At 42.9% G+C, this 24,767-nt stretch overlaps 1 protein-coding gene across 1 annotated transcript in view; it reads right to left on the bottom strand.

Annotated features, from left to right (window-relative positions):
* The window catches only part of WDFY2 (WD repeat and FYVE domain containing 2), a 44,661-nt gene that overhangs the window by 6,545 nt on the left and 13,349 nt on the right, over window positions 1-24,767 (bottom strand). The window contains exons 2-8 of the mRNA XM_033142740.1: window positions 18,366-18,433; window positions 16,594-16,667; window positions 8,382-8,436; window positions 6,099-6,249; window positions 4,971-5,083; window positions 3,601-3,727; window positions 1,485-1,590 (exon numbers count right to left, since the gene is read on the bottom strand). Coding sequence (XP_032998631.1) covers window positions 1,485-1,590; window positions 3,601-3,727; window positions 4,971-5,083; window positions 6,099-6,249; window positions 8,382-8,436; window positions 16,594-16,667; window positions 18,366-18,433 — 694 coding nt within the window. The remainder of the gene's footprint in view (window positions 1-1,484; window positions 1,591-3,600; window positions 3,728-4,970; window positions 5,084-6,098; window positions 6,250-8,381; window positions 8,437-16,593; window positions 16,668-18,365; window positions 18,434-24,767) is intronic.

The raw sequence follows: 24,767 nt of genomic DNA, 5'->3' as shown, positions 1-24,767 counted from the left end.
GAAACTCATTCCTAGGAAGAAATATGTACAAATTCCTAGAGCTGCCTACGTTTAAGACATTAACTGGCCCACAAGGCCTTTTGTTCAAAATCACTTAAGTGCAGCAACAGAGGGATTTATAAAAGTTAGGCATGATCCTGATATACAATTTTCTTCCTCTCATACTACTAAAATTTGGGATTACCCAACGAGCTGTTGGTAGAGCATGAGACTCTTAAACTCAGGGTTGTAGGCTCAAGTCCCACGTTGGGTGAAATTTCTGTATTGCAGGGGGCTGGACTAGATGACCCCATGGTCCCTTCCTTCAAACTCTAAAAATTCTGTGATTGGCAGTAGATGCAAAGCAGGTAAGCACTTCTTCACTGAGTTGATAATTATCTTTTGAAATTCGATGCCCCAAGATGTGATGCGGGCCACTGGCTTGGATTACTTTAAGGGGATTAGATAAATTCAGGGAGGATGGGTGTATCAGCAGCTATTAGTCATAATCACTAAAACGAACCCTCCATATTCAGAATATGTCTACAAAAACATACATCCCCCCCTGCACAGTGTCACACCTACAACCCTTAAGTAAGGCCCATTTAATGCTGAAAATATCAGTGGATAAACAGGGGTAAAGGTAAGGGGACCCCTGACCGTTAGGTCCAGTCGCGGACAACTCTGGGGTTGCGGCGCTCATCTCGCGTTAATGGCTGAGGGAGCCGGTGTACAGCTTCCGGGTCATGTGGCCAGCATGACTAAGCCGCTTCTGGCGAACCAGAGCAGCACACGGAAACGCCGTTTACCTTCCCGCTGGAGTGGTACCTATTTATCTACTTGCACTTTGATGTGCTTTCAAACTACGAGGTTGGCAGGAGCAGGGACCGAGCAATGGGAACTCACCCCATTGCGGGGTTTCGAACCACCAACCTTCTGATTGGCAAGCCCTAGGCTCAGTGGTTTAGACCAGTGTTTTTCAACCACTGTTCCGCGACACACTAGTGTGCCGCGAGATGTTGCCTGGTGTGCCGTGGGAAAAATTCCAGCCAGAATATCAGCTTTGTGTTCAGCCAAACAGGCCCTGGTTGCGCACTGAATGAAGTATTTTATAATTTTTCATATTTCTGTTTACTTACTATTTCATAATAAAGTAATTATAAAATACTTTCTTTGTGTTTATTTGATTCCTATTCAAGAGAATTACTTTATATATAGTCAATATAGGCACAGAGTTAATTTTTTTAACATTTTCTAATGGTGGTGTGCCTCGTGATTTTTTTCATGAAACAAGTGTGCCTTTGCCCAAAAAAGGTTGAAAAACACTGGTTTAGACCACAGTGCCACCCGCTAATGTACCTAACAGGAAAAAGTGCTATATGAACCCAAGTTGTGATCAAGTTCAAAGAGAGACATTTGGGGAAACTGTCCTTCAGTGTACTCCTAAAAATATTCAATACTGAAAAAGCTGTCCCTGACCAGATAAAGGAGAACTGAGTATGCACCTCCTGCCTCTCGACATCCATATTCCAGACGACGATTCCTCCATCTGCTCCACAAGAGATAAGCTGCCGTGTGTGATGGGCATAGAAGAGTGACTGAACTTTATCACTGCAGTAAATATACAAAAAATAAAAGTTAGAAGACCATTGACGAGTAGGACACAGCAATTTGAACGTGCCAATTTCCCTCTGTGTCAAAGAAAACACATTCATATGCTTGGAATGGGTCAGATTCTGCAGAGCAGAAAGTCCAGTTGTGCAGAAGAAACAAAAGCATGGCAAAATTAAGCAAAAAGAACAAACTATGGCACCATTTGTGAGAAGCAGCAATTTCAGCTGCAAGCAACTGTACACCCATCCATAAGTTGTCTATTTCTGTATTCCCCCCCCCCCCAGGGTGTCCTCCTGCCATTCAGAAGCAGACATTTGAGGGCCTGGATTCCAGGCCTGCATATAATCCTACTGCCCTTATTTAAAAAATAAATTCATTCAGTGAGAAGCCTGACCTAGCCATCATAGCATCAAATACGTATTTTGATACCCGAATCACATCCTGTGAGGAAGCTCAGAATGGTATCTATAAGGACTCTCATGTGGGGTTCTCAAAGGATTGTTGTGAAGATAAAACTGCATAAATCAAGCCATGCTGCTAACTAAATAATCCAGTGAGTTTCAAGACTGATCTAAACCCCACCCTCTATTCCGAATTAAACGGAATCCACTGCAACCCGTTGTGCCTCATGTTGGTTGATACCGTATTTTTCGCTCCATAAGACACACTTTTTTCCTCCTAAAAACTAAGGGGAAATGTCTGTGCGTCTTATGGGGCGAATGCATGGTCCCTGGAGCCGAATTGCCTAGGGGCCAAAAGCAGATTGTGCTCTTTTTTTTTACAAAGAGAGAAGGGGGTGTTGAAAGGAAGCCGCTGAACAGCTGTTCAGCAAGTGAGATAAGGCTCCCTTTCCAGCCCCGCCCCCTTGCCCAGGCCTCCATTGTTGAATGCAGAGGGAGGCTGTTTGTTTCCCCAGCGACATGGGACTGGCTGATTAGATTATCTGTCTGGAAACTGTAGAAATGGCTGTAGGACTAGAAGCTGCAGAACTGTGAGTTGGACCCCATAAAAATGGGGCTTTTCCCTTTGCAAAAAAAGCTGCACCACTTTCAGCTGATCCTCAAAAAAGCAGTGCTTTTCCCTTTGCAAAAAAAGCTGCACCACTTTCAGCTGATCCTCAAAAAAGCAGGGCTTTCCCCCTTTCCTCCTCTGAAAACTAGGTGCGTCTTATGGAGCGAAAAATACGGTACTTTGGAGGAGTGAGAATTCTGAAGGCTATCTGCACTTGGGTGCACACGTGAGTTCTGGAAGTGTGAATTATATGGGTTCACATTTTAATTAAAATACTCCAAATTTTTGCAGTGTAGTTCTCCACCCAAAAAAGTACAAAATGGGTCATTATTATCATGGAAAAGTGCTTGCAAAATTGTATAAGTTAGAAAAAAATGTCATACAAAAATACATGTTAAGTTTTCCTGCAAACTTCTTAAAAATTGCAGAATGATGTATAGATGGTGTGAATTCCACAAAAAATGAGAAACTGAGGTGCCAAAACAGATTCATCCAACCCTATTCAACTCTCGTGTGTGTGTGTGTGTGTGTGTGTGTGTGTGTGTGTGTTTTAAGTTAGTTTTTGGAATAGGCAGGTTGCCTGTCAATCAGAACAAAATCAGCCACAGTGTGAGAAAGGCCAAGAGGATGTAAAGAGTAGCAGTAGCAGTTGCTAGGAGTGTTTTTAATTGGCTCTTTACTCCAGGGGGGGGGGTGGGAAACCTGTAGCTCCAACTCCCATCAGCACCAGTGAGCATGCTCAACACTCAGGGGCAATAGGCGTTGTGGTCCAACACCTTCTGGAGAGTCACAGATTAGCCACCCCTGCTTTATACTTTACTTGCTAGAAACCAGTTTTTAGAGAGTGTGGGCTGATTTGAAGGCTCCTGAATTTTATTCAGAAAACTTCATTATATCCACAATTCTCAGTGAGAGATATCTGCCTGAATAAAAGCAGGCACGTTCTGTGGGCGAGATATATCTGGAAGGGCGAAGCATTTGACCAGCGCATTGTACTTGTGTCCTTGCAGTTCGATGGCTGTCCCTTTCCTTCCTCCGATGTCCCACATAATAATGGAATGATCAGAACTGCCGGAGAACAAGACACGCTGCACAGGATCCCAACAGAGGGCAGTGATTCCACCTGGAAATATTAGGACAGGGAAGAGGGGAAAGGGAGGATTTTTACTATTGAAATACAGGATCTTATGTAAACTGCCAGATCATCATCAAGTAGTTAAGGATTTGACTGCATTTCCTTTAAATCTTTTAAGAGCCTGGGAACTGGGCTGGCGGCATTAACCCTACAGATGATAGACATGCACAGGCTTACACTAACCGGGGGGTACTGATGAGGAATTCCTCCTTCTCCTGAACTTCACTTTTCTCACCCAATTATGACAAACCTGAGCTTGCAGCATCAGTTAGAAGAATGCACTGCTCTACCTAGGTGACATCCAACTGTGGCAGCCTGCTTCTGGGCAGCCTCTCTTTGAGCAGACCTGCTATTTACGTAGCACAACAATCAAAGCAATGGGCGTCTTTTGCATGTGAAAGGTGACAGTACAGCTTTGTGAACTACCACTTGTGCTTTGCGAACTTTGAAACTTATTGCACTGGTGTTATGATGGATCTCTCTACGTTTACAAAATACTTCAGAAGCTGCACGGCCCTTTAAACCTTCAATAAATTCCAAGCAACCGCAACAGCAAGAAAAAATTTGCTGCGAAGATTGAAGCAACTCCCACAGCCTGAGGCGTAGCACCAGGGGACAGGGACGGGACGGACACTGGGCGCCACACCGCGGGGGTGGCACCTACTGCGGGCCTGGCCTGCAGTGTGCCTGAGCCATGCGTCTCTCCTGGGGGTGAAGCGGTGGCTCGGTCACCTGCAGGCTCCACGCTGCCTGAAACGGCAGCATGGGTCTTCCCCAGCTGAGGGGGTGGGGGCAGCAGCAGACCCCATGGACGGCTCGCACTGGCGCAGGGCAAGCACGCCTCCTCCGCCGCCCGAGCAGCTAGCTATGCCGCTGCCCACAGCTAAGAGGCAGTTTCCTCGCCACTTGCATAGCATTCCCCATTAGTATTCATATACAGCAGGGGTGGCCAACTCCCAAGAGACTGCGATCTACTCACTGAGTTAAAAACTGGCAGTGATCTACCCTCTTTTCTGGGGTTCAGGTCAAAGTTGTTGAGTTTTTTCAGGGAGGAGGTGAAATGTTGTGCTTTTTTAGGAGGGCCACAGTTGTTCAGCTTCTTTGGGGGACCCAATGATCTACCAGTGATCTACCGCAGACGTCCAGTGATCTACCGGTATATCACGATCTACCTGTTGGACATGCCTGATATACAGCAATCCCAAGGGACTAAACATGCACTGAGTCATACCTGTATGTCCCCTAAAAGTTGTTATCAGGTTGCTGTTTTCTTGCTCCAGTTTCAGGATGGTCACTTGCCCAGAATGATCACCGATAAAAACATGCCGGGTCTCCATATCAAATCTGGCGAGGAAGCACTCAGGAATCTAACAAAGTTCCAACTCTTTAAAAGTGTGTGTGTGTGTGTGTTGCTACCTTTTTGAATGACTTTGCACAGCAATCCCACTATGGTTGCAACTCAGGGCTGCTGGGCAAGAGGCAACATCTGTACAACTCATCTGGCAAGTGCTGAGCACAGCAGCACACAACAGCTGGGTACTGCCATGCTCACAACTCACAGTCAAGCTCCCACCACTCAACGTTAACAAGATCAAGGTCCCTGGAAAGGGGTGCTTTTCATCATGTGTCTGTGCATGCCAGAAAATACCCAGGCAATGGAAACTTTCAAGTCTCATGCACGAGAGGAAAGGACTATACTATGGATCTATTCATGTTTTTCAGTGATGGTAAATTCATTTTCTATGCGGCACCTACAAATTTCTGCCTTGGTAATAACGTTTGTCTTTACAGAACACAATTATCGGAGGCATTCATTCATTCATTCAAATGCAGACATATACACATTTCCACTAGTTAACCCCAGCAGCAAGCGACACACAAACCAAAAATGCTGGTGTAAGTCAGCGCTTAAACCTCAGAATGTTAATTAACCGCAACCAACCACAAACATGAAATCTTGCTGCCCAGATATGCATCCTTAATTCATGTTACAGTTTTTGTTTCCCTGAGATGCTAAAGCTGACTTGAAATTAATAACTTGGAAAGTGGTTAAAGGATTGCTTTTTGAGAAAAAAATGTTATTTAAGAAAAGTTTTGGATTCCCCTAATGGCAAAAAATAAAATTTATTTGCTGTTTATACTGCTTATATGTTGTGACTTGCTGCAAGGCTCAGTTTACTTTCGGCAGCTATTTTCGGCAGCAAAGTCACTTTTACAAATTCTACGCTCACCATTTTTGGAGCACAACAAGGTTATGAAAATGTAAACTCTGAAAGCTCTTTTAAATCCTTAAGAATTAAAGCAACACACACACACACACACACACACACACACACACCACAATTACTGTAAAGGATACTGGAGTCCACAGGCACCTGCACTAATGCGGTAACTGCCAAGTCGCTGCCCGCTTTCTGAGCAATGCCACGTAAAATGCTTATCCTGTCCTATGCTCAGGATCCATTCCATCTCCAGAACAAACAGAACCATCAAAACCCTGCTCTGGTGAGCTGCAAAAGGAACGGGGAAGAGAGGCATTAACATCTTGTGTGGGAGTTTCTCCATCTCTTTTCTCCATCTCCACCTCCCATCTTCCACTCCATCCTTACGCTTCCCCAAAGATATTCACATTTCTTCCATGCTACCTTAATCTGTGCTATTTTTATGTATTTTTTAATGCCATTAAAATGGGGTGGGAGGATCAGGGCTGATGCAAGCCTGATTCAGCTAGAGAGAAGCAAAGTGTTGGTGGGGTTCTGCGTGTTTGGGGTGGGGGCGGGGATAAATAATAGTTGGCTGAACAGTGTACACGGCCCTAAAAATGTGCTGGCATTAAATGCGGTGTTTTAGACATCAGAAAAACACAACTGACCAAAAGAAGAGGCAGCAAAATGCCAGTGCGAGCTATTCCTGCTTTTAGTGACCATTGTTCTTTCACCAGGGGAGAGAGACCTGAGGTTCTCCAGATGTTGGGTGATGGAACTGCAGCCCACTGCCCAGCAACATCTGGAAGGCCACAGGTTCTCCCACCGATAGGAGAGAACAAAGGGAACAGAAGCCTCTGCAATCGCTACCACATGCAATTAAGTCATACCACATTTAAGATTCCAAAATTGTAACAACATCAATTTTGTGGTTTGTTTTTTCCCCCTGAGTCCACCACAGCACATTTAGCCATTTTATTTGCATTCTACCCATTAAAAGCAGGGGGGTGGGATTTATTCAAACAATCATCTGTTCAAACCTATTATGTTATTTATTAACCACCTTCTACATAGTATAGGCCTATGCCTTAGAGCCATGTACACAATATGGTTATAACAACTAAAAAATGAATTAGAATGGCGATTAGCTTTCTTCCCCTCATCAGCTCCATGACGCAGAACATCAATGCTATTCAAGACAGCTTTTGTTAAAGAAACCACTGTTTTGAAACTCCATGCTTTCGGATTCCCAAATGCTGGCGCTTTGACTAAAATGTTAGAAATGTGTACGCCGCTGAGCACAAGAGCGCGCAAGCAGCTGCAGCATGCACAAGCCAGAGCACGGCTTAAGTACTCTGGGGAGGATAAAGAGATGGCTGGATGTGATGAGAAACTGGCTTTGGTGAGAAAACTGGCTTCCCACGGTTGTCGCCTGTAACAGGTATAGCATTGCCAAGAGGTGCTCTGGGAAGCGTGAGCCCTAACAATAGGTTTATTAAACACCTCCACAGGCTTTGAAAAAGCAAATGCAAACTGCAAACACAGTGTACAGACCAAACAGGCATAAAATTACGATGAACAGCTCTAGGAGATCTTAAGTATCAACGTTCACCTTATAGCTCTGAGAACTACAGATTTAACTATCATTCAAGTTACACATTCTTTGTGGAGCCCAATGCACAAGTCTGCCTTTTTGAAGTGCATAAAGCTTCCAGAACTATTTCCTGCTCTATTTTTTTTTTAAAGAGTTCAGCAAATCCTAAGGGATTTGCTATGGATCTGGGGGCCTGAAAGATGCTACACATAGGGAAGAGGCTGAGCTGATTTCGCTTTGTAAGTGACAAAATACGGAACAGAACAATGAATGAAATGCATAAAAATGTAATGTCATTCTTTAAATGCCTTTCACTCTGTCCTGACAATGTTTTGAGGTGTGGGTGGCCATTCTGATCTACGTATAGCAAACTGACCCTTTGTTTGGCCTCTGAATCCCTTGCTCTGCAACCATGTGGTGCTTTTGTTATTATACTATGTTTTCATACAAAAGCAATAGGTCTGGGAAGTATACAATTCATTTCAAACTCACTTAATATTTTCAAAGTGCATACTTGAAAAATGATCAAGTTCTCCTTTAAAAAAATGAATTCATTTTTAAAAAAATAAGCACAATAATAGCAGCCAAACTATTACTTCATAATCTATAATCTAACAGTGAAGAGGACAGAACAGATTAAAAGTTTTGGAGATGTTTTGGCTTGCTTGCGAAACCAGTCTAAATTTTCCCGGTAAACAGTCTCAGGCCTGCCAGAACTTTAAAAAGAGCTGATCTAAATCTTCATAAGCCTATGTGGTTTCCCGTTTTGAAGGCCTATGAGGCAAGATAAGATCAAAGTAAATCTCTCTTTTTTTTATTCTACAAGTAAGCTTGCATCTCTTACCCTGGTAACTTTTAACTGGAGTCATCTTGTTGTAATCTTCTGATAAAATAAATTCCTGGAAAATAACAAAGTAGCCACTTTAGAATGTGAAGTAGGAAGTAGATATCTACAGAGTAGTTTGCAATGTAATGTTTCTTGTTAAAATCCAAGAATTTATCGCTTTGTTCATTGCTCTGGATTGGAGTCGCATCTTTTTAGATCAACATGTGTGGAAAGTTAAGCTCATCAACTCCACCTGCCCAGTTAGCAATGCAGGAGAGCTGTGTATGGGTATCATACAGTTATAGGGATGCATGGAACCTATATCCCTGGTCTTTCTCCTCTGCCTCTTCACACTCTGGGGATAGCTGTAGAAGGTCCACAGTATGGCTTGCTTATCTTTGCTTTCCTCAATACACTTGTGGGCATGCAGCAAATTCCCTCCTTACTCCGTCCTCCCAAACAGCAGAGGTGCATTAAAGCAATGGGCTAGAAGCAGTGTGCATGTTTACTAGCGGAGGAAGGAAATTCATATTTCCACTGAGAACGCATCAAGAAAGCCACCCTCAGATTCAGTTTCTGCTTCTCCCTGTCCCCCTTTTTGTCAGGTATATGCAATCATTTTATTTTATTTTATTACAGAAAATATTTATAGGCTGCCTTCATAGAACTCAAGCAAGATCACTTTATTGGCCGAGGGTATACAGCTTCCGGGTCATATGGCCAGCATGACTAAGCCGTTTCTGGCAAACCAGAGAGGCGCACGGAAACGCCGTTTACCTTCCTGCCAGAGCGGTACCTATTTATCTACTTGCACTTTGACGTGCTTTCGAACCGCTAGGTCTGGACTTAAGAATGTTAGATGTAGCCCCACAAGTTTAGAATCACCCTACAAGGATGATGTCATTTTCACTACTGAAACCAGCAACTGGAAATCACATGCACAGAAAAAATAATCTTGAATAGTTGGGTAAATGTAACTTTTCACCTTACACACACAGTGGCTGCGATTGTGAGTGATATGTGGGTAAGGTAAAGGGTCCAGTCGCGGATGACTCTGGGGTTGCGGCGCTCATCTTGCTTCATTGGCCGAGGGAGCCGGCATACAGCTTACACAACAGTTAAATATACAAGTGAACAGGGAAATAATTTGCACTGGCAGGAACTGGTTCTTTTTCTCTGACGGTAAGTCAGTCAGATATCCAGAACCTTGTATCTGATTATAACAGCCTCCCAACTGGCAAGACAAACATATATATGTGCCAGTTACAGGTAGGTAGCCGTGCTGGTCTGCCATAGTCAAAACAAAATAAAAAAATAAAAATATTCCTTCCAGCAGCACCTTAGAGACCAACTAAGTTTGTTCTTGGTATGAGCTTTCGTGTGCATGCACAGGTATCTGAAGAAGTGTGCATGCACACAAAAGCTCATACCAAGAACAAACTTAGTTGGTCTCTAAGGTGCTACTGGAAGGAATTTTTAATTTTTAATTTTGTTTATATATATATATGTGCGAAGCACTATTGCCAAAGAAATAGTGCTCATTACTCGTGTCTCAGTCTAATTCAACAGGAAGTTAACACTTAGGTCAAAGGGTACTGGCTCCTTTCAGCCCAAGGAAGCGAGACTTCTATGACACTCTGATGTTACTGTTTCACAATACTGACGATGAGACTCCTGAGTACTGTTTGTCCAGACCGAGCATCTGTGTCTTTAGGCAGGCATGTGATTTAGATTAAGAAGCAGAAGGGAAAGTTGTGCAAGGCAGCTTTGAGGAAGAAATCCAACGAGGAACTAATAGCGAGGACAAAATGAGAGGATGCCAGCAATGACAGAAATATCATCGTTGCCACCACCAAAATCATATCCCAATTTTTTTTTTATTCTATAAAGCAGTGTTTTTCAACCACTGTTCCGCGGCACACTAGTGTGCCGCGAGATGTTGCCTGGTGTGCCGTGGGAAAAATTGAAAAATTACTTTATATATAGTCAATATAGGCACAGAGTTATTTTTTTTTAACATTTTCTAATGGTGGTGTGCCTCGTGATTTTTTTCATGAAACAAGTGTGCCTTTGCCCAAAAAAGGTTGAAAAACACTGCTATAAAGTACTCAATAAAGAAAGGTAAATGTGGGTATCTCAGAAACCCAGCTTAGCACAGATCTCAAAAAGATGACAAATTTACATGAAGGTAGCACAAAGTCATGAGGAGAAACTGAAATTTACAGGCCACCCAAGTCTGTTTTTTAACCCTATGACTTTAAGACAAAAATGCATGTTACAGGCGTAACATGACACATATAATGAATAACAGCAACCATTATTACATGGAATCTAAGGGAGACTTAGATTCAGCCTGGGATAACTGCACCCCTGCCCAGAGCTTTGCTTGTGGTTTTCGCTGCTTCACACAACAAGCAAAGCTAAATGCTGAGCTTTCTCACATGCAAATCTTCCTCTGGAGCCCAGCCAGGCATTACTACTGCAATTTGACAATACTAAAGAACCCAGTTCTCTGGAAACTCTATCACGTATTTTCTATTCATAATCCATGTATGGAAGAAAAAGCAGAAATCCAGCTTTGCCCTTTGTGTTCTGTTCGTATGCAAATATTTTTTATTTTGAATTGCCATACAAACCCCAGCATGGTAGCCCAGATGATCCCAATGTTTAACAGCAGTAAGCCTTGTGGAAAAAGTAAAAAAAAGCTACTCATAGCAATCACTGGAAAATTGTCAATAAAACCGAAGCCAGAGTTTACTATGCTACCAGTGCAGATCAATATCCAACTCTGACCTCACTCAAATATGCTTATTGATCTTATGGTATCCTACGGTCAATTCCCTGCTGGCAGTTTCATTTCTGTTACCCATTCCACTTCCTCTCTGCAGCTTAGGAAGGAAAATGGAGGTTCCTTTCCTCCACTCCTTAGCAGCCAAGCCTCAAGAAAGGCAAGACTCTAATGGCCTTGATATTTGGACTCTTACATGCCAAAGACAACACAGCTTTGCAATGCTGTGAATATTCAGCAACACGCTGATTTAAGGGGAGGGGGGAAACATTCTTTAAAAAATCCCAGGAGAATCCCACCCTCTCTTGGGAGTGCAAAAATTGTTCAGGATTAGAAGAGAATAAAAGAAAATCGAAAATTCTTTCTAGTAGCACCTTAGAGACCAACTGAGTTTGTTCCTGGTATGAGCTTTCGTGTGCATGCACACTTCTTCAGATACACTGAAACAGAAGTCTGAAGAAGTGTATCTGAAGAAGTGTGCATGCACACGAAAGCTCATACCAGGAACAAACTCAGTTGGTCTCTAAGGTGCTACTAGAAAGAATTTTCGATTTTGTTTTGACTATGGCAGACCAACACGGCTACCCACCTGTAAGAGAATAAAAGGTTCCAAATACAGAAAATGATCTATTATCCAGTACATATGATGAAGTCTGGGGCAAATTAAAAAGCGACTCAAATATACCGTATTTTTCCGTGTATAAGACTAGGTTCCCCCCCTAAAAAATGTCAAAAATTAGGGGGTGTCTTATACACAGGGCCATCTCCCCCCATTTTCTTAAATCTGAGTTTTATACATGGGGGCGTTTTATAGACAGAAAAATACGGTATTTTGTTTGCTTTTTAAAAAGTGCATTTTAAAGAGTGCACGTCTGTTGGGATAAATTGATAGAGAAGATAAAAAAAAAATCCAAGATTTCTGAAGGCAAGGATTTGGAAAAAGAACGAAGCTGGAGGAGACAGCTGGAAGGGAAAGGGGGAAGAAAACAATATTATTTGCTTTCATTTCTTCCCAGCACCTCTTTTAAAATGCTGTCATTGGCTTGCACAAAATTTAATAATTGCAATGGAAGAACAACAGAGTTTGTTGTATGGTGAGTGACCCAGTGATCACACCTACAAGTTGTGTGAACAAATAACTACTGTGAAAGATGTGCCCCCCTTTAGTATAATAAAAAGGGGAGCAAGCTACAAGAATAACGATTGAGGCTGAAATTGTGTGACTGGTATGCTGCACAACTGCAAGTACCCCAAAGAGTCCAGTGAATTCAACTCAGCTCCATCCCTGAGACACATGCTCTTAATCAGCTAGTGAGTTAACTTTCTTTCTTCAGGAACCAAAAATCCCTCAATGTGGTTTACAAAAGATAAAACAGTCAAAGCAAGAAAAAGTCACACCCATGCTTTAAACACGACAGTCAAAACACTAAAACAGATTTAAGGTTACCTGAAGTTTCTAAGCATCTGGGTAGGCTTGTCTAAACAGGAATGTTTTTAGCAGGTACCTAAAAGGATACCCACTGCCCACCTAGCAGTTCGAAAGCACGTCAGTGCAAGTAGATAAATAGGTACCACTCCTGCGGGAAGGTAAACGGCGATTCCGTGCGCTGCTTTGGTTCGCCAGAAGTGGCTTTGTCATGCTGGCCACGTGACCCGGAAGCTGTAGGCCGGCTCCCTCGGCCAGTAACACGAGATGAGCGCCGCAACCCCAGAGTCAGACACGACTGGACCTAATGGTCAGGGGTCCCTTTACCTTTAAAAGGATGCAGTGTAGGTGCTTGCTAGATCTCAATAGGCAGGGAGTTCCAAAGTTAAGGTGCTTCCCCACTAAATGATAAGAGTTCTTACAAGCCACTCTTCTCATTGGCAAAGCTATTTTGCTGTCTTAAGGCAAGATGGTGCCCTCAATTCCTCATACAGAAGCTGGCTAGACTGGCTCATGGTGAATCTTATTTCAACGCTGGTGACAGGAGAGTATCCTCCACCTCACCCAAGGGAGGGATATAGCTTAAGTGGTGCAGGGCAGGCCACACATAGCTCTGTTTGTTTAACCTAAACTTAATTACCTGTACTGTAGTCGAAAACCATGAACTCCTGTCTTTCCTGTGAACTAATAATTGCCCCCCCCCAATTTTCACAAAGAGATGCAACATCTGCAAAATGTCCTCTTTATCTCCTTTTCTTTGGGAGTGCAAACTGCAAAAAGAGCTTTCCAAATTCCACGTCATCTCTAGATTCTTGCTCTTCTGAATACTTTTCATCTGAAGATTGTTAGCTGAAGCGACAGGAGCTCCCTTTCTGACACTCGGTAGAAAGGTTTGGTCTATCCAAGCAGTTGTGTTTTGGCTGCTTGCATTGATATTTTGATTGATACAAGATCGTTAAAGCTGAAATGGACTTTTGCCATCTGTAAACTGTAAACCATCTTTATTATGTAACCACCTCATTACAATAATTAATATGAATGTTATGTGAGAATTTGCCATTTGTAATATTGGTGTACTGGAAAGTTTTACATCATTCTGCATTAAATTCATGCCCTGATGTTTATTTCAGGATTTTATTATGGTTATACGATGATGTTTTTGTATTGTCACAGGACAGTCTCCCCACCATGATATCCTATTGCTACATTTCATGTGTTGAATACCTATTTTACGATAGTTCCTTCTAGCTCATCCTCCATGAGCTAGATACCATGAGGTATCACTCAAAATACTTGAATTGCCTCAAAAGCCTTTCTGAAATCCAATAATATTTTCCTTCTGTTTACTCTGCCAATTGCGATCAAAAGAGCTGCGCTGGCGTAAAACCATGCTGACTGCTAATAAACACTTCCTTTCTTCTAGGGGCTTAAGGGTTTGCTGTTTAATATATGCTCTAGTATCTTCCCAGGTCAAGGAAGTCAAATGAATAAGTCCAACAGCAAGTTGCTGCTTCAATGATGAAATACTGTGCAAATTCTTACAGGGACCAAGCTAGTTTGCTCTGTACTTCCCTGTATAAAGGTTTCCACTTTGGAAAGTGGACCATCTAACTCCTGTGTGAAAGTCATCAACTATCATCTACCTGCAGCAGAAAAAGAGGGAAGGGAGACATGGGATAGCAGGGACTTCGAGAACTGGTGCCTAGTTGCCTTGTTTCCCCCTTCAATCCTGTTTCGTTAAACATTTTAGAGAATAAACATGCCAGCAGGGAATATCTTGTTTTTTATTAGTGCAGATATGCTTCAAGCAATTTGATGATTAATAGTAAATCCACACCCCTCCCCAAAATAAAGAGTATCAGGAAGATGACTCCAAGGGATGAGTCTCTGAACTGGGTGGAATGCACAACAGACAAGTTAAAACAGTCCTGGGCTGTTTCCTTTTCTTTATATCAGCTTTCAAGTGACACCAGGACGTGGATGGCGCTGTGGGTTAAACCACAGAGCCCAGGGCTTGCTGATCAGAAGGTCGGCGGTTCGAATCCCTGCGACGGGGTGAGCTCCCGTTGCTCGGTCCCTGCTCCTGCCAACCTAGCAGTTTGAAAGCATGTCAAAGTGCAAGTAGATAAATAGGTACCGCTCTGGCTGGAAGGTAAATGGCGTTTCCGTGCGCTGCTCTGGTTCGCCAGAAGCGGCTTAGTCATGCCGGCCACATGACCCCAAAGCTGTACGCCAGCTCACTCGGCCAGTAAAGTGAGATGAGCGTGCAACACAAATTCAGTGACTTTAAAGGCAGGGTGAAAGCCTCTAATACAAGATACCTGGCTGATTTGAATTGAAAGTTTTTGCAGCTGGTCCTTTGTTGCCCGGATCTCTTCTCACTATTCCCTACCCTGATTACTAAATGCCTCATGAATTGCGAGGACTGTGACAAAATAGGTCAGGAGGTCATTTCTGTTTTCTTCTAGCTCAGTGTAGTCTGCCTCATACAAGCAAAAGGACTGAGGCAGGAAAATGCCCATATGGGGCCTTAGGGAAGGGGGAACGGAAAGAAAAAGCGAAGAAGCTACACAGCGCCTTCTGGATATATTTTGAGATTCCCAACTGAAAGTAGCTCATGAACAAAAAGACAGCTGCACTACCAGCCTCAAGATGAGGAGAAAAGGGTGCCCTTCAGCAGTGATGTCTAGTGCTTAATTTTTCCGCTTGGAAATATTTCGGTTTCACAAGTTCATTAGTAACAACGAATGGGTGCAAACTGCAAATGCTGCATTAGGCAAGCTTAGCCATTTCACCATTCAGTTTTGCTTATTAAAGACACACTAAATTAGATCACTCTCTAGGGCAGGGGTGGGGAGCCTCCGGCCCACCAGATGTTTCTATTTAGCCAAGCTGGCTGGGGTTCACGGGGGAAGTATTTCGGCAACATCTGGACTGCCAAAGGCTTCCCACCCCTCCTCTAGGGCACCAGCAAGTTTATGGTGTAAATTATCCTATGTAAATTGCCCTAATCCGCATAGGAAAAATTTCCCAAAACCCACATTACCGGCCTTCCGATCTGTGCAACAGGAAGGATGGCAATGGATGAGCATTCCTAACCCTGGCATGAAGACGCAGCTCACAATAAATGAGCTGGCAAGAATGGAAGTTGAAGAGCTTGCACTTTCTCCAACGCTTAACAGCGCCCTTGAAAACTAGCATTACTGAACCTTGCTACAGCTAGGAATTTCTGTCCACGGGACAGGCTTCTAATTCTTTGCACAAACCTATCTCTGAACTCTTGGCACTGTACAAATCCATGTACCTAGTAAATAACATAGGAAAAAATCAGGAGTTTTCTCAGAACACTGCCCTTTATATACTTGTGAACTTCAGATGCAGGACAGTACAGAAATTTAATAAACAAAATAAATTACTATTTAAATGTTTTACTCATGATTATAGGGACGCGGGTGGCACTGTGGGTTAAACCACAGAGCCTAGGGCTTGCTGATCAGAAGGTCGGCAGTTCAAATCCCCGTAATGGGGTGAGCTCCCGTTGTTCGGTCCCTGCTCCTGCCAACCTAGCAGTTAGAAAGCACGTCAAAGTACAAGTAGATAAATAGGTACTGCTCTGGCAGGAAGGTAAACGGCGTTTCCATGCGCTGCTCTAGTTCGCCAGGAGTGGCTTAATCATGCTGGCCACATGACCTGGAAGCTGTTCACCGGCTCCCTTGGCCAGTAAAGCAAGATGAGCACCACAACCCCAGAGTTGTCCCTTTAACTTTACTCATGATTATAAAAATGCTGTCCATGGGATCCAAGCCCCCTGATCATGGTCCCCTAGTTATGAGAGTGCTACTGAATGCAGGAATAAAATTTCCTTGCAACTTGCCATTTCCTGTAAGGTAGATTGCAGCTCCATTCATCTGTCATTTAATCAAATGCTCAAAAAGAAAATTGTCAGAACACATAGCCCTACTTTGGGAGTGGATGGGGGCACATCTTAAATGAGAAATCTTATCATGTGTACTTACTGAGATTGTACCGTTATCTAAACCGACAGACAGCCTTCTTGTTTCTGGGTTAATGCACATGCACGAACACGGAGCTGAAAACGAACATATTGTTGAACTTAAGACCTTTACTGTTATTGCTCACAAATGTCAAAGGACAATCAAGGCAGCTTTATTACAATGTGGGCGACGGTCACCTGTTGCTGGTGTACCTTTTAAATGCACTTTTAGGGGAAAAGGATATCAGGGGGGGCAAGCTGGGATAGCTCGTTTGACAGAGCATGAGACTCTTAATCGCAGGGTTGTAGGTTCGAGCCCCATTGGGCTAAAGAATCCTGCATTGCGGGGGGTTGAATTAAATGACTCTCGTGGTCCCTTCCAACTCTACAGTTCTATGATACGCAGTGTCTCCATGTTCTCAGCCCTAGGAACCATGAACTGGGGATTAAAGTTTTGGAACAGGAAGCACGTGGCAAGCTTGGGATGCATGTGCTGTTCAATGCCCAGGACAAAGCTATATTTGAGCTCCTCAAATCAGCTATGAGGCAACCAGGTGAGGATTAGTCTACTGCTCCTCCCATAAGTATACATGGTTGCTTACCCACTGGATAAGAAATATAACTGAATTCACAACTTTGCCTTTTTCATGCTCTTCTGCACAGCTTTGATTATAAATCTCCCAAACATTTCCTAGTTTTGTGCTGCCTTGGCTTTGAAACGGCATCCTAGCAACGTTATGTCCTGACAAGGTTCTGCTTCTGCGGTCTTTATTCTTGTTTCAGTGGATACATGAATATACTCCTGTATATCAGCTTTAGCTCTTGCATTATAATAGCCTGCTTCTTTCGAATGCTAGGCAAATATACCCTAATTATATTTAGTACCCTAATTATATTTATAGTGCAAGTAGATAAATAGGTACCGCTCCAGTGGGAAGGTAAACGGTGTTTTTGTGTGCTGCTCTGGTTTCAGTGTTCCATTGCGTCAGAAGCAGCTTAGTCATATTGGCCACATGACCCGGAAAAACTGTCTGCAGACAAACGCCGGCTCCCTCGGCCTGTAAAGTGAGATGAGCGTTGCAACCCCAGTCATTTGTGACTGGACTTAACTGTCAGGGGTCCTTTGCCTTTTTAATTATATCAAGTTCAAAATTTCCTTCAGCTTGCTTTTGGAGAACAATACTTTTTAAAAAGCCTGATTAATGTAGTCATTTTAAAGCCTATGTTGCCTGGAAGAAGCTGATTTTGATAAATGGTGACAAATGGTGAAGCTGAGAGATAATAAATTCTGGTTCTTAAACTAATTTTGGTTCTGCTGTATTTATTTTAATACTGTAACAGAAAATGCCTCTTGCTAACAATTAAGATGAGCTTTTGATTTTAAGTTTACACACCGCCTGAAGTACTACACAAATTTGAGTTTACTTTCTTCCTATCGATGTTTTCTTTTTCATGTCTTTGGGAATCTCAAACAGGAAGGATAATCAATGCTATAGGAACATCACAGGCCAGGTTAACCTATAGGATGCCCTCCAGATGTTGCTAAACAACAGCCCCCATCAGCCTCAGCCAGCAGAGTCAATGGGCCCAGGCAGAAAGTGGAATCCAAGAACACTGGTGTCACATTGGTTATATTTTTCAAACACCAGAATACTTTTTGATTTTGAAAGTACGACATATTTAATTGCCATAAGAATTATGGAAGATCCACACTGTGTTCCCAACAGCTAATTATTGGTGGGAGTGGTGCTGAAAATTGAGAATTAAAATGGACTAAAGATTGCAAATACTTACAAGGCAGTAGGTGGTATATGCTAGGCCAATACTGACCACTGTCTCTCTTCAGCCACACACGAACAGTTCTGTAAAAGAAAGGGAGGAAGCATCTTGAGCATTTCCCAATCATTAGTAGTTCTCATTCAAAAAATGGACACAAGTGCTAGCTGAGGATTTGGCTAACTCGACTTTGGAAGCCTTGCCAGCCATTAAGAATTAATTCCAACATGGAATCCCAACATTAACCCCAATGGGTCCCATGCCTTCCTATAACGAATATGGAAAAGTAGCTGGTAAGCTAAAAGCAAATGCATCAAACAGCCGTATCTTGCCACTTATTTCCTGAATTTTTTTTTTTTTTAAGCAACTTATACTGGCTTTCTGGGAAATTCTGGATACCCCTAAAGTTAACTCATTCTCTCATGAGCATACAAGAAAAGCAATAAAGTTTTCATTACAGCACCTAAGGGCCATTTGACATATGGCAACATTCTCCCACAAAAGCACTTCAATCCCACACTTAACATGCCACCCACTGGCACTCCCTCTTCAGAAATTGGTCTTCTATAAGCAGCTGAAGCAGAGGGCAGAAAGAACCACCACTGAACCCAGCTGGCACCATTTCTGGCCATTTCAATATTGAAGCACCATTAGGAAGATGTGTGTTTACAAGAGTTCTCAACCAGTTGCAGATGCAAAACATAAATGCACCTTTCGTTTGGTCCTATGAAGTTCAAAAATATTCTCAGCCAAATGAGTACCAAGCCGAATATTACGAGCAAATCACTTTCCCCAGAGGCCATGACTTTGCTGTCATCTGTAGTTCTTGCTATTGTTACTACTCATCTCTCGCTTACACTAAAAAGTAGCTATAGGGAGGAAATCTGAAACATTCTATAGAGGTATCTGTGGTGTTGTTGCCAAGGAAGAAACCCAAGATATGAAAGGGTGACAGATTATCATCTTGTTTTCTCATATTCATACAACTTGTACACATTACGGTTTAAACAAATGACACACACCCATTTTGGAGTAATGTGTATCTATGGCCTTCCCCGCAGATTAGCTCATTGTTAGTGTTTCCTGTTTTTTGTTGTATACACTGCAAATAATTATTTAACACACACTTAGATGCCTTAAGGGTAGGAAAGAAGCACCTTGAATTGAGCCCAGAAAACTAACTGGAAGACAGTACAGTTGGTCTAAGACCAACATAAACTTGGCTGCAGCATTTTGCACCAGCTGCTGTTTCCAAACACTCTTCAAGGACAGCCTCACGCAGAACATGTTTCCATAATTTGGGTAGAAAATGAACAAGGCATGCATGTACAATATTTTACTAGAAATGTGAGCAGTGTGAATGGGACAAGTACGGTAACACATGCTGTCTGAGCTGAAGTGATAGGACTTATTCCTTTCCTTTCCGCCAGTGTTAGAAACTTGGATATATAAACTAGGTGCCAAATGGCTCCTTAAACCAGGGTTGCAGTCGCCAAAAGGGAACGCCTAGTTGCCATTTTTGGGTCAGATGGCTCGAAAAGCTGTATTTTTCAATATGACTTTTTGGTTCCTGAAATTCATTCTGATTGTGCAGATAAAATATAACAAGGCATAATTCTACAAAATGCGTTGCTAGTGTGTGAAAACAGTCGAGATCCAAGGATCCCCAGGAATGCACCTCCCGGTGATGGAGACATCAGGCACCATCCTGGCACCCGGGCATCTTCAATTGGTCGGAAGGACTGATAGCCAGGTGCAAAATGCGCTTGGCGAATTTCGAACTCTGCTCGCTGCAGTCGCCTCCTCAAATCTGCTCTGAAGGAGCCTCCATCAGATTGCACTAATGTTGCAAATGGCTTAAATTTTTGTTGGAATTTGTAAAGGCCACTTTTGCACTCTTATCTATGATACTAATATCCAAATAACTTCTCCAGATGACCAAACTATTATGTGCACAGAAATCTGCCACAGCTGACACACTGTTTTACGAGAAACAGCCAGTTGCTAATCTCTTAAATACTTCTCTCAGAGATACAAGATAGCATCCAGAGCTAAGACTATAAAACCAGAAAGACTTTACAAACTTAATCAAAAGTGTAATCCCCGGCAGATGTCAGCTAATTAGTTTGAAATAAGCACAACTGATTCCCAAATATCTTATTTGTGTGGTGAATGAGCTCCAGCCGTCATCGGTTTGTATATCTCTGCCTTCCACGCCGATGAGATTGTCATCTTTTATTCTTTTCTCTTTCGCCCTCATGTTACATGTTCTCACATAACATGTGTACCTCTGGTAAAGTTTAGATTATTGCAATGCAAAAGCCAATTCATGCACTAGCAATTGTGTTTGTGTGTGTGTGTATAGACAGATACAACTTAAAGATCCCTCCTTATCACCATACACAATCACAAGCTTTGAATTCTTTTCAGCCCTTATAACACAACAGTTCAGCCCAGGGCTAATGTTTTATTCACAGCAGCTAGCTAGACCATCAGTAAACAGAAAGCTTGACGCAATACTACTGAGCAATCATGAACTCTCAAATCCTGCTCTGCTCCCAATAGCTTGCAGAAAACTGCAATATCTCTCCCAACTCTAATCAAGGTTTTCTTTTACCTACAACGCAGAATATGTAAACAGAGTTTTAGCCCGGACTGTGAACTGCTTCGTTAATGCAGCTTTTCAGCCTCTCAGCCCTCCGCAGCAACACAATCTGTCTGTGAGCTACCAGATCACTCATTCAGATTGTCCCAGAAATCTTACTATAGCAAGCTAAGACATGCTATGCTATACACAGCATGGCTGGGCAAAATCCTCATCACAGGTTTGCAAGTGCTCACACATTTACAGTGGTACCTCTGGTTATGAACGCTTCATGTTACAAGCTCCGCTAACCCGGAAGTAGCTGCTCCTGGTTGCAAACTTTGCCCCAGGATGCGAACGGAAATTGCGTGCCAGAGGTGCACGCACACAGCGGGAGGCCCCATTAGCGAAAGCGTGCCTCTAGATAAGAACTGTTTCAGCTTAAGAACGGACCTCCGGAACAAATTAAGTTCGTAACCAGAGGTACCACTGTATTCCACTCAGTGGAATGGAGCCTTTGAAATGGAGTCTGTTGCCTCCATTGATAGAACTGTTTGGATAGGATAAGATACTTAAAGGCAACTGTGTGGTTGTTGCTCCTCCTTCTCCCTTACCTGTACATTTGGAAAGATGAAGAGTGGGTCCTGCAGTTTGCCCACTTCCCTTCTCTGTTCTTAGGCAAAAGTTAATCAGTGAATAAAGAGTAATATCTTTATGCAGCCAAATAAAAATAAGCCAGCAAAAGTTACCAATCCTCCAAATAATTACTAGTCCCACCGACGAGATCAAGAAATCCATCCCTCTTGCAGCTGTCTGCTACACTTCTGTGCTGGGCCTGGAAGAGGACAGGAGTTTTCAACCACTGCTATTCCCATTGGTTTTTATGCTTGACACAAAGGAGGAATGTAGGGCTCCGACCCTCCTCTCCCAGGCCACTCACTGGACTGTTTTTTTTTTAGTATACCGGTATCTAAAATCCTTTGCTTATTAGAGGCTAACCCACATTTTGTTAAAAAAAATGCTTTGCAGAGATAACTACAATAGAGTTACCAAAATTGTCAAAAGTAGGGAGTCCGTGGCTTGGCTTCTGAAAAATAGTGGGTCCGCAGTAATTAGCCAATTGGGAACCAAACCACTATCCTATGCAATGAATGTGTCAGCCGTTGGAGGCTGGGCACACTGAGACTGTGCTCCTTTTGCTTCTATTCTGCATTTCAGAGATACTTTTATACTTCTATGATTGCTAGCCACTTTAAGAATATTTGTGGTCAAGAGTGGGGTGTAAGTATTTTAAGTGAAATAAATATGCTGGTTAGAAGAGGTATGGAAAGATTTGTGCAGAGTGTGCCCTATTTGTCTGCATCCTGCTGTAGATGCCTCTGCTCCCCTTCAGTCTGTTTAACAAATGGGTGGGTGGGTGGGAGAGAGAGAGAGAGAGAGAGAGAGAGAGAGAACGAACTGCTTAGCATTTCCAAGTGCAAACTCAAGCCTCATGCTTCAAGAAAGCCAGGAAAGATGCAAAACAAACGCAATACCTCCCTCAACTGCAGAGATGCCACAGAGATACCACAATGAAACATGATTTTATGTTATGACATGATTCGCATTATGACATGATTCATTTGAAGTTCAGACAATCCCCACACCCAAACAAGTGGGGGAAAGAAAGAGATCTGCAATGATTATCTGAAACAAGGCCTTTCAAATGCTACAGCTTTATATGACCCCTTATATGGCTGCATTGTGTACAACACAGAGGACATGCATTCTGCTGTTGGGTGCCTGAAAGGGAAGCCTACGGGTGGAAATTCCAGATTTAACAATATGACGCAAGAAGCAAAATGTTCTGAAAACACTTGAGAATGATGAGGGGTACGCATCTGGGTGAGTCTAGGAGGAAGCTCCTGAGATTCAGAGGGATTGCAACAGGATCAGGTGAATAGATACCCAAGTACATCTAGTTCAGCTTTCAGACTATCTATCTATATTTAAATTTAAACCATACACAAGTCATAGTCCTTTGGTTCACACATAACGCTAAGAGATAGTTTATTAACTATAGTTTAATTGTCCAAAGTCCACCTAATGGCTTAATGGTGTTTGGGACCACAGAGCCCAGGACTTGCTGATCAGAAGGTCGGTGGTTTGAATCCCCGCAACGGGGTGAGCTCCCGTTGTTCGGTCCCAGCTCCTACCAACCTAGCAGTTCGAAAGCACCAAGTGCAAGTAGATAAATAGGTACCGCTCTGGCGGGAAGGTAAACAGTGTTTCTGTGTGCTGCTCTGGTTCGCCAGAAGTGGCATAGTCATGCTGGCCACATGACCCGGAAGCTGTATGCCGGCTCCCTCGGCCAGTAAAGCGAGATGAGCGCCACAACCCCAGAGTCGTCCGTGACTGGACCTAACGGTGAGGGTCCCTTTACCTTTACCTTTTAAGCCATGAAAAAAACCTTGGTTATAGCTTGTGGTTTGTTTGCAGTGAAACAAACCACAAGGCCAAGTTCAGGGGTAACATCAAGTCAAACCATGGTTTATCTCCCACTAGTGCAACAAAGCAGAGGGAGGAGGAGCAAAGTAGCCACTATTTCCCATGCTTGCACATTTGTATTAAGCCATCTTTGGCTTAGTGTTACATGCAAGCCAAGCCAATCTGAAGTCATGTTTGTGTTGACTTACAAACCTTGATTTGTTCTAGCTATGGCCGGGTGTTATGTGCCAACGCAGAACCCTTTCTGAACCATGGTTTGCTTAGAACTTAGTAAACAAGAGGGAGAGGAATCCAAGAAGTTTAAGCACTGGAGTCCAACTCAAGGAAGCCACTACCACCCAATACTTTAGTGCAAGATCAGGCTGAAGGAGTTCCTTAGGTGTCAACACGGTCAGCAGCAGAAATGACACAGGCTTATGCCCAAACTTGAATTACACCAGGCAGCTTTTCAACAGTACCATTCAGAGACTACCTAAAGAGCAAATCAAGTACAGCAAGAACATTAGCAGAAGGGATTTTTATTAGCCAAACCACTGACTAATCCAGGGGCAGACCAGGAAAGACTTAAAAGGTGAATTATTTTTAGAGGAGGAAGGTCATAAGAAAATAGGAAATGCATTCTCCAAAGCATGCCTTGGCTTTGACACAGGAGTCTAGAAAAAGCAAGATACTTGCAAGCTACATAGTCAATAGATATTATCAGGCCCTGTTTTGAAGCAAAAAAGCACAGTTCTCTGGTTGCCTTCTTGCACATATTTTTAGAAGAGTGCCAATGCAAAGTATTTTACATGAGCATCTAAAAAGCATAACACATGCATGCAACAATTGTGTCCTTAAAATCAGAGAACTGTAGAGTTGGAAGGGACCACGAGGGTCGTCTAGTCCAACCCCGGCAATGCAGGAACCTTTTGCCCAACGTTGGGCTCGAACCCACAACCTTAAGATTAAGAGTCTGAGGCTTTATTGACTGAGCTTCCCAGGTGTTATGCACAGGTCAGGCAGGTTGACAAAGAGGCTGAAGGGGAGGGGGAAGGAGGCAAGTCTTATCAACACAACTCATTAATTCTCATGGAATTGTTTTGTTTACCTAACAGTCTGGTTTCACAAGCTGATTGACTAGAAGTCATACAACTGACGTAATCTGTTCCCAACAGACTTCTCCAGACTAAGTTTCAGATGCAATGCCCATTGCTTTGACTCAAATTACAAGTATGCACGTATATGTTTATCTAGATGTATAGACAGTGTGTAATAGTATGTAATATAAAATGGGCACCATTCACCTAAAAAACCTGTCCAAGGGCTTCTGCTTGCATAATGGAGGTTACCCCCCTTTCCTTCCCCTGCAG

The sequence above is a fragment of the Lacerta agilis genome, chromosome 3, assembly GCF_009819535.1.
Source record: "Lacerta agilis isolate rLacAgi1 chromosome 3, rLacAgi1.pri, whole genome shotgun sequence".
Taxonomy (NCBI): domain Eukaryota; kingdom Metazoa; phylum Chordata; class Lepidosauria; order Squamata; family Lacertidae; genus Lacerta; species Lacerta agilis.
Note: the sequence above shows the minus strand (reverse complement) of the source record. Positions and strands in the feature narration are given on the sequence as shown.